The 10,431-nt window shown below is 36.6% G+C and overlaps 1 protein-coding gene and 1 long non-coding RNA gene across 3 annotated transcripts; both read right to left on the reverse strand.

Annotated features, from left to right (window-relative positions):
- Nucleotides 1-287: 287 nt before the first annotated feature.
- Nucleotides 288-1,651, reverse strand: LOC134796585 (uncharacterized). The gene is made up of 2 exons (XR_010144965.1): nucleotides 1,377-1,651; nucleotides 288-1,226 (listed from the first exon to the last, which is right to left on the reverse strand). It is a non-coding gene; the product is annotated as an uncharacterized LOC134796585 (long non-coding RNA).
- Nucleotides 1,652-2,391: 740 nt separating this feature from the next.
- On the reverse strand, nucleotides 2,392-7,246 carry LOC134790915 (dynein regulatory complex subunit 4). 2 transcript variants are annotated; one of them, XM_063761918.1, is made up of 7 exons: nucleotides 7,152-7,246; nucleotides 6,418-6,457; nucleotides 5,629-6,321; nucleotides 5,354-5,541; nucleotides 4,781-5,011; nucleotides 4,001-4,143; nucleotides 2,392-2,869 (listed from the first exon to the last, which is right to left on the reverse strand). In XM_063761918.1, the coding sequence occupies exons 1-7, from the start codon at nucleotides 7,152-7,154 to the stop codon at nucleotides 2,785-2,787; spliced, it is 1,383 nt and encodes a 460-aa protein (XP_063617988.1). In that variant the 5' UTR covers nucleotides 7,155-7,246; the 3' UTR covers nucleotides 2,392-2,784. The 2 variants fall into 2 exon arrangements, with proteins under 2 accessions (XP_063617988.1, XP_063617997.1); XM_063761927.1 differs by having other exon boundaries at nucleotides 6,418-6,447; nucleotides 7,148-7,227.
- Between the last annotated feature and the right edge of the window lie 3,185 nt (nucleotides 7,247-10,431).

The raw sequence follows: 10,431 nt of genomic DNA on the forward strand, positions 1-10,431 counted from the left end.
TTATTTTCGCTAGATACTCTAGATAGAGAATCAATAATAAGATTAATGAATAAAAAGCATACACTTAATGTAAATTCATCTTTATGGAAATATGAAGAAATATAATAATTATTAAGAAAAATAATTATAATGCATAATTTTATTTTATTTATGTCAGATATGTTCAATAAACGACTGAAGCGACTTGAAGCTTTTTGGCTTATGACATGAATTATAACACTTTTTATGTAAATAATAATATTATAAAAAATATATCTATCATCTACATCCATTGAGACAGGTAAATGTTTTACATAGAGAAATGAAATAGATATAAATCGAGTCAGCATTAATAGATAGAAATGTCCACTTAGGTATAATTTGTAAAACAAAGAAAACTCAATATTTGTTGCAAAAATTTAGATATCTGTAAAATGAATAGAATTAAGGCAATACTATTAGTGCGGCGATTGACAAGCCATTCACACAGGCGTTCGCTGTTGTAAAAAATACTGGAAACATTTTATACCTCTACCGTGGAAAAATAAAGTCAGTTGAGAAAAGTATGTCAATATGACAAATTCGCCTGTAGATTTTACTTTGCGTTGGTAACTGTTTAGAAGCTTCTAAAGTTTCCCTAACTGCCTCACACTTTTCTTGTTACAAACTGCAGCGTCGCGCGGCTTTTTCTTCGAACTTGGCCGATAACACTGCCCTGGTCTCGATAGGACTTTTCCGCACTAATAAACTTATACTTCAGAAGTGTGCATTTATACTTTGTTTTTTGGCAATTAGAAAGAATTCTGCAGTAGTAAGCATGAGGTTACATTGGACACTATAGGTACGATTTCAAAATGACGTAATCTCAAATCTCAATCATCACGATTCTTCCCCATTATCTAGTACAACATTTTATCGCATACAGTGCCCTTTTAAAAACCTCATGCTTAGGTATTTCTGAAGTGTTCTTTTTCATACCAAAAAAAAGTACGATCGAAAGTTTTAATTTATGACCCACTTTGTACCTACAGTGACAATAGTGTGAGGTGTCTCTAGCGACTTTCATTATTGATTGTCACTGTGACAAGGTACGAAATGGGTCATAAATTAAAACTTACGACTGAACTTATAAGCTGGGTTTATGGGTTATCATGAAACAATCAACTGTTATAAAACTAAATCAACTAATCGAATTGCAGAACCAGGACTTAGCTGACGCCCATCCGTAGATGTTATTAAGACTTAGCCTACTTTGGTGTCCCACTGCTGGCCAAAGGCCTCTCCTCGTTTTCTCCACTCGACCCTGTCATCGGCATTTTCCTACCATTTGGGGTAGAATGCGTCCAAGTCGTCCCACCATATTCTCCTTTTCGGTCTGCCTGGTATTAAGATACAACAGTAAAAGCCTGTGTATCTAGCATCTTTTAAAGTATGGCGCTCTTGCTAAAATGCGAAATGTTTAAATTACTAGGTATCCATCGTATGCGTTTTCATTCATTTGGAACTGTTGCCTTATGACGTTTTGTACATAAAATAAATAAAAAAGTTAGTAGGAAATAAACCACACGTATTGGCTTCGATTGGGTTGTTTTATTCATGTGCTTATTTGACCTTTGCGTGTCTATTTTCAGGTTGATTGGAGCTGCTGAAGAATTCATCGGCGGCGTCAATGTTACAGTTAATGATTTTATAAGGATGTACTTAGATACATTTAGGATGTTATTGATACGTACCTGCGCAAGAAATGTCATAGGTACCAATCATTTAAGGAAAACTAAATACGTCCTGGCAAAATCCTTAGTCGTGTAAATGACTATTTTTAATATTCATAATATAGATATGTATATGTACGTACCATTCCCACCCACCGATCCCTTTGGTAGGACATCTGGGTGCGTAGCCAACATGCCAATCGTTTACGCTCCGTAGCCACCCGTAGCGAACGGAACGCAACTGACACTGTACCTTGGCTAGGCACCCAGTACGGCTACCACCAAGTTGACACTGACGCTTGAATGCACATTTCTAATACGTTTTCCTGTCATCTATAGGTAAATAACTATTTTGTGTATTTTTTTCAAAATTTTAGACCCAGTAGTTTCGGAGATAAAGGGAGACGGGGATGGTCGGACAGACGGACAGACGCATGAGTGATCCTATAAATAAGGGTTCCGTTTTTTCCTTTTGAGGTAGGTACAGTCAGCAGCAGAAGTTGCTAAGCGGGCGAGGTGTTCAAAATGATCTTGACGCGACTTTATTGTTAAGAGAATAAGAGCGTGTCCAGATAATTTTGAACACCTCGCCCGCTTAGCAACTTCTGCTGCTGACTGTACGGAATCCTAAAAATAACAAGGAAAACATAGGTGTTGCAAGAATCATCTTAGAGCAACTCAAAAATAAAATGCTTTATTACCATGACTCATATTTTTATTGATAATACGGAATTTTCTTATACAAGGGTCCCCGCAGTCATTTTATAATAAACGAATAAGTATATTTTACGCTTCTCCAGTTGCTGCAAGTTGATCAGTATGGGGAAATCCGAAACTAGTGAAGACAGAGGAAAACTGTATTCCATTAGGTCTTTTTTAAGGAAACAATTTTTGGCACAGTCCAATTTTTGGTCAAGTGTGAATTCCAATTTCCAAAGACATCAGTTTTCTAGGTTTTCCTCTACCTTCGATCGTTTCGGATTTCATCCTACTGTCCCACTTAAAAAAACACTAGGTATGTAGGTAAGTATAGGTACCTCTCACTAACATCCATCCGTGAAAATCGTGTGTCTAAATGTCACACAACCTTTGATTATATCTGGTCTTTGGTAACCAGTCCGGCAGGTCCTTGACCTACTACAGGGGATAATCCTGCCACAGCTACAGCTTTAAGCGGTCTGAAACAATTAAAAATGTACCTATAGTCGTAAATAGTCATTGTTTCTTACTTATTTAAGCTTCAAAGAAAACCAAATTAAAACCTTCAAAGTTCTGAACTGAAACACAACGTTAATCCATGGATTTTAACTAACTTAGGGTAGATTCCACCTGTCCATGGTATAATAATATACTCCGCCTGGTACTCTCTTCCCGTCTTTTCGTGGTCACGTGACTGGCACAAGCCTACGTCATCATACGACAGCGCTATATGATAATATGCGATAGCGTTATATAAAGTGGCAATGTTATTGTGACGCAGGCTTGTGTCACTCTGGGAAGAGAAGACCATGTTTTATTAGACTATGCACCTGTCCAATTTCTTTGCTCCATGTCATTGCGTCTCACTCTCTCATTAAGCAAAATGTGAGACGCAATACACATTGTACAAAGATATTGGACAGATGGAATACCACCCTTAGTAAAACCATCAGAACGCCATTTATGTTTCTGAATCTCAACTAACAGGCCAAGTTTGATCACCGTGTCATCTAGTCCAAAATATATAAACTAAAACAACACCTCGAAAGGTACAGCTGGTACAGCTCAACATGTTCAGTTGGCGCACACTTAAAATAGTTCCTAGAGAAGGTAGCAGATGGCGCTATTAACAAAATTGAAAAATTGTGCCGAGAAAGTTCTTATGAATCTGTGTAGATGGCATTATATTCAAAGTTGTTTTATTCAGTCGAGTTAGTTCACATTACCGCGTGTAGATAGCGTTGTACTTAAAATGTTTTTGTTGTTTACTAATCGCAAGTATCGCAACTAATCGTTATGCGTTATATTATAAATTATAATGTTATTTGTATCTCTTTCCCATCACGGAACAATGATGTTACGGACCTTTGGGGGGCGTGCGCGGAGCCGTGGCCGACGCGGAGGCCCTTTTGATACTTTAATGAAATGTAAGGGGTACACCGAGCGGATGCTGCCCTTGCCAGTGTCATGGGACGCACGCAGAGGCAGCACCCGCCAAGGTGTCAAGTCTATTGGAAGTTGATGGAATCTAGAATGAATAAGGCTATTGGGTGAAAGCGATGGACTACTGGGCTATGGGATAAAAAATGTTATTATTGTTATATTCTTACTTGAAACCGAGTTCCTCGGCCGGTACGCCCAGTTTGGCCAATTTAGCTTCATAGGCTGCCAGAAGGTCATCGTGAGCTTTTCGTAGACGCGCTGCTTCGTAGCGAAGATCCTCTACTTGTGTGTCTTTCAATTTCAAAAGCTCCTGGAAACAATATGTTCATACATTTTCTCTAATAAGGTAAGCGTACTAGTGCTCGAGATGCTAATGCCCAATAGATGACACCCTGCTGTCACCTCTATTGACAATGACTTATGTTTCAAGATGACATGTACTGGAACAGCGTCGAACACCAGTACGTTACCCTAAATAGAGAAATCGGACTTTAAAACAAAATTTACGTTAAATAGCACATGTAAGTACTCGTACATAAAACAATCATACGAAAGTACAGTCAGCAGCAGAAGTTGCTAAGCGGGCGAGGTGTTCAAAATGATCTTTACCGCGACTTTATTGTTAAGATAAAAAGAGCGTTTCAAGGTAATTTTGAACACCTCCCCCGCTTAGCAACTTCTTCTGCTGACTGTATTCGAAATATATTATTTAAAAATAAAACTAAAAATTACTTATTTTTGCATTTTTAACTACCTACTTATTTACTTTACTTAAATTATTCAAGATACCTACCTAGTACCAAACGCTTTTCCTTGAAGGAGAAACATCGTGAGGAAACAGTTTTCCGTTTAGTATGAAAGGTCAGATGACCTACGCATTCGTGTAAAACAGGTGCCTGCGCTAATTCTCAGGATTACTTTTCTCGCGAAAACCGTTTGAAACTCACATGCAGCTCCTGCGGTGCCTTATCTCGTCCATACATGTCCTTCAGCTTGGCTTCTAACAAGGCAGTTTTCAAGGAAGCCTTCTGTTGAACCTCCAAGACAGCTCTGGAGAACCTCGCCTTAAGCTCGTCGCGCTCTGCGAGTACGCGATCGAACCGCACTTGAATCACCTCATACTCCCATTTCAGGACTTCATACTGCTTCTCCAGAATTCCTAGCTGCTTTGATTTGGCCTGTATAACGCGTAAAATTGGGTAGAAATGTAGAAAAACTTCTCCAAAACAGTCAAAATAGTAATTAGACTTGAGAAGTGAATTGTACTTTGTATAGTGGACAGGCATTTATCGTGTGCGAGAAATGCGAGGTAAGTAGACCGGATGGTTCTAGAGGGACTTTTGTCCAGTAGTAGGCGTCTTTCGGCTTGTATTACAATCATAGTTGACCGAGCGTCAGCGTAGGTCTCCGTTTCAGCTTGAACAAAAATTCTTTCGTATGTCCGGATGTTATTCTCTACATGTCACAATTCTCAACCTATTTAAGTAGTTTCCTAAACCTAGTAGTGAAACATAACTTACAGCAAGAGCCGCTTTATCCCTATCGTAATTGGACATCTGCCGCTTGAGCTCCTTATTGTCAGCGATGGCAGCTTCCAGGGGCTCCTTCAGACCCTTGGAATCGAACACAGCGTCGCGTGCGATCTTCTCTGCCCGCTCTCTTACCTTCTGCATTTCCTCCATTTGTTGTTTCAAACTGCTTATCAAACCTGGGAAGTTTTAAAAATGTTTAGGTATGATAATGTCTGCTTAATTAATGTATTCATAGTTTCAGTTGCTATAAAAATAAATGTTACCTAAATTATTCAATGTGATGTCGTTATAGTAGTTTTTTAGATCCGAAAACGCTCTCTCGTGATGAGCAATCAATTCTGACATTTGCTTATTTTTCCTTTCTTCTACTTCTAGCATCTCTGTTCTATGTTTGATTGTTAACTCCATTTTGGTTTCTTGAAGTTTCTTATCAGCTTTATCCTCAATCTGTCGTGCTTTTTCTTCAAAATGTGCCCTAGTTTTGGAGAGCTCTTCAGCATGCGTCAATTTAGCTCTTCTCAACTCATCTTGAGCGGCTAATTGCTTTTCTTTTATCTCTTTTCGTAGGGCTCTTTTATCATTTAGGAGTTCTAGTTCTTGTTCACAGTGCTCTTCTTTGGCGGCTTTAAGTGCGACTAAATTTTCAGCTCTTAATGCAGCTGCTGCGGCTTGCTGTTCATATTTCAAATGCTTTATTTTCTGTTTCTCTGTTTCTAGGAGTGCCTCGTTCTCTTCTTGCGTTTCTTCTGTCACTCTTTCTCTATTTCTCAATTCAGCTCTAGCCTCATCTAGTTGCTGTCTTGTTATTTCCCAGAATGTGCGAATTTTATCTCTCTCCAACTGAAAGAGGTTTCTTTCTTCTCTCTCTTTATCTAATTCGTCCTTTACTCTAAGAATAAACTGTTCGAGTTTTTCTCGAGTCATATCAGACGTGTCCACGCCATCGATGATGATGACTGAAACATTTAATTTATTTTAATGATTAATATCAATCTTATTGGAATGTCCAATAATTAGTCGTAAGCCATACAATTAATAACTATAAATCATACCTGGTGCCTTTTTAGGTTTTCCTCCTTTAGCTTTAGGTGGCTGAAAATAAATATTTGGTAGTTTAAATTATATATCATGCAGGTATATTATTCCATATACTTTATGTAACGATTTTGACACTAATAATAATAATTACAAAAGCATATACATATGGGTATATATAAAATTAATAGCCTTATAATCTATACTGTTTTTTTTTTATTTCTTTGTTCTCACTTTTATTCAGTGATGAATCCTTATGTTTTGGTTCTGCCAACTATTTAGTTTTAGTTTTAGTTCTAGTCTTAGCTTTAGTCTTTTACCAGGCCTCACTGAAAACCAGCGTCGCGTAGTGTGTCCTAGGATACACAACGTGACAAGAAGCTGAGTGAGGACCTTTCGGCACAAATATTTATGTTCTAAATGAATTTTAGTTTTGTGTTATTTTTTGTGATAATACACATTTATTATTCTTATTCGTATTAAAAAAAAACTTCTGTATTAAGTTTAAAAAAAATGAAATAAAATAATATTTCCAATTTAAGCCTGACCGCTATTATATCTTATCAATCAAACTTAGATCAAATACCCATTGACTAAAAAACGTTATTAAAAATACACATCCCGAATGATTCCCTATTATGAGACAAAAATATTGTAGGTAGACACCTAGGTATGTTGTTGCATCTTCTTTTTACATGTACCACTTTGTTCTTTCTTTGAGACATAAGAATGTTATTAATTGTTAACTTACCATTTTGAATTAGTAATGCCACAAACAATATTAACAATTTGAATATATATTTACAAAAAAGCTGTCTCCTACACAAGACAGTCACTAAGTTGTCAGTTGTCAAGCAAAACATTACGCGTCGCCATAGTTACTTTAACAACGGCAACTACGGAGGTGATATTTATGGAGGAACGTAGACTGAGGCAAAGAGTATTATAGTAAGTAAAGTTTGTCAAAGGACTGTCTCATTTCAATCATAGACAGAGAGAATCATACTATATTTGTCTTACAGTAGTACTAGCACCTAAAAGAAAAGGATGAGTATAGTTTTCGTGGTTGACTGACTGACAAATTGCTTTGACCAACTATATATGACTGAGGACAAAGAGTAAGGCCTCATACGCACGAGCGCTTTTACAACGCGCGTTAAAAAAGCGTTTGAATGACACAAATGGATACATGTGTATTTATTCACACGACGGCGGTGGCGCTGTTTATCAAGTGTTGTTGGATTTTCGACTTTAAGCGTTGGTCGTTAAATCGAATTTAGCATACGGACGGATTCAAGCGCTTTTTTAACGCGCGTTGAAAAAGCTCTCGTAGTATGAGGCCAAAGTATGTATTAGATTTCCAATTATTCCAGGAGGGGACATAAGACAAGATTTTTCATTCAATTTGATTTCCACCTAGTTTCTCATGGGACGGGGATACACAGGAGAACGCCACTTTTCAGGCCTAGAGCATAAACGTATCACTTTCAGACCGCTTCTTAGTTAAACAATGACTCACATTCAGAGCCTGAGAAATTAAAATATACTTTCGCTTGTAGGTACTACGGGTATTAAAGGTTACGGTTATTTATAAAAAGGCCTACAAAAGGTCGTATAGAGTATATGAATCTTCAATGGCGACTGTACTGGGACAGTTACGAGCACTCGTACGTCTACGTTCCATAAGAAAGGGCAGGTAACATTATATATAAAGTTAAAGTTAAAAGTATTTTTTTTCAAGAATATAGGTTACAGATTATGTCAGGGGTCTCCGCACTAGGCTTTGCCTGTACCGCGGGGAACCAGGAACATTTTTTTTAACAGAACTAGGTTACTTAATAGCTAATACAAAAAACTTACTTAAAAGTTTAAAACTAGTTGTACAAATATATTGCAGAATATTATAACTAAACATTATCTAAAATATCTTCAGTCTCGGCATAATTTAGAGAGGTCAAGAATTTGAATAGGAGTTTCTTAGCTTCTATAGGGGAACTAAATTTAAGGTTACAGTGTTAAAGTATGGTGTTATAGGTTGTTACTCTAATACGATCTCCGAACCGTTTTCCAAAAGCGGTGCGCACTTCGGGAATAGGTAAATTGAAGATGCGTTTTTTAATCAAGGAATTATAGGAAGGAATTGATTTAGACATTGTATGTGTTTGTAGACATATTTTGTGTAGGAATAGCTGTCGGACGGATAAAACTTGAGCTTGGGCATACAGATCTGAAGTTGGAAATCGAAAGGGTCTTTTGAGCATCACTTTTAAAAGAGAGCGTTGAGCCCTTTCGATTTCCAGCATACTAGTTTCAGATGCACTGCCCCAAACCGTAATATTAGGTCCTTACCTATGAAATTGGCGTTTTTGTTCATAGATATAAGTCTGATCCTAGTTTTTTTTTTTTTTACAAAAGTACATACACAATTACAATAAAACTACAGTGCACTCAATAAACAACGATTTTACATACAATTAATTGTTATTTTTTATTGTTAAGTGTTCAGAATTAAGCCTTGAAAATAGGTCTTTTCATGTGCTGTCGGTTCGAGTATTAAAATTACTTATAATATATTTTACTAATGGTACCAATTTTCAAGAAATGGAGATATTGAAAACATACCTTAAAGGTGTCAAAAATTACTGGAAAAATTTTGTTTGGTTTGAATTAGCCATCAAAAAAATATCCGCAAAATTAATTGTATGGAAATTCGTGTTTCGTTGAAATTCTCCGAACAAAACGCCAATTTCATAGGTAATGACCTAATACAATAATTGATCATATGACTCTTTCTTGCCTCATTTTGGTCTATACTCTAATGATAAACTCAAGTTTATGGACCAAAGCATACATTACACATTACTCAATGAACTCACAGTGATTAATTTAGTCTAGGGTAGACCGAGGCAAATCGGATCATTTTTTGTTTGACGGTCAATAAATTTTTTTTTTAAGGTGATACTGTTTTTATTAATATTCAGTTGGATAAATTGTTTATTAATGAACGGAATCCAAGGTTCAGACATAAAATAAAACTTAAATATAATTTATGAAAAATAAAATACAAAACCTCGTAAAAAATCCGATTCGCCCCATTTTAAGGGGACAAAACGGATCAAAAAAACTCTGTCATAAAATCTTAATTAATATTGGTTAACAATGTTAATCATATGATTAAGAATCACAAAGGTCAAATAATTGAGATCAACTATCATTGGTATCTTTAATGTTGCATTTGACCATTATTTTTATTCCTCCTTTCCAGTAAAATTTTTTATCACGCCACCTACAGAAAGTGCAACATAATATCACTCCTATATGCCACTATATATGTGGTATTATCTATGAAAAGGGACCTTATTGTCGATGGCGCTTACGACACTAACATCGATGAGCACAAAACGTAGTAGTTTAAAATTGGGGATTCTGGCCCAGTTTAGTTATTTTGATTTCCAATTTAGCAATTAAGTTTCTTTGATTACTGGAACATTCAATGTTGCTGTCTATCCAATGCGGAGGTCAATTTATGTTATGTGACGCTGATGAACTTATCAGTCATCGGGTTTAAAGGTCCCTTTGTAGTTTTTTATAAATAACTCGTAAACGGTGACCTGTAGCAAAAATGTTCTGATACATAAGTAATCTGCGTAAAATTGTCTACATTAAATATTCTATACACTTTTTCGCTAGGATCAGTATTTAAAAAAATATTTAAGGTAAAAAGTTAAATATGATCAATTGTTAATATTTTTTGTAAATAACTCGTAAACGGTGGCCTGTACCAAAAAATGTTCTGATACATAAGTAATCTACTTAAAATCTACTCACACCAGAGGATGCTGAAGACCGGACGCTTAGCTAAAACGCTAGGTTGAAGGAGAAGAAGATTGATCCTAGCGAAAAAGTGTATAGAATATTTAAGGCGCTCTTATACTCGAGTTTTACGTTTTCAAGGGGGTGAAGCAGACGAGTGGTAGAACGGGCAGGCGGGCGCCCCGCGCGGCGCACCGCACCATTCCCGCGCAGCACGT

Source organism: Cydia splendana, chromosome 1, assembly GCF_910591565.1.
Source record: "Cydia splendana chromosome 1, ilCydSple1.2, whole genome shotgun sequence".
Taxonomy (NCBI): Eukaryota; Metazoa; Arthropoda; class Insecta; order Lepidoptera; family Tortricidae; genus Cydia; species Cydia splendana.

Bases quoted from the DNA above. Each gene is read 5' to 3' on its own strand.
- LOC134790915 (XM_063761918.1), bottom strand. The intron at 5,012-5,353 runs GTAAGTTATGTT...CGCGTTATACAG, and splicing joins GGGATAAAGCGGCTCTTGCT to GCCAAATCAAAGCAGCTAGG. The intron at 2,870-4,000 runs GTAAGAATATAA...TAATTGTTTCAG, and splicing joins GCCGAGGAACTCGGTTTCAA to ACCGCTTAAAGCTGTAGCTG.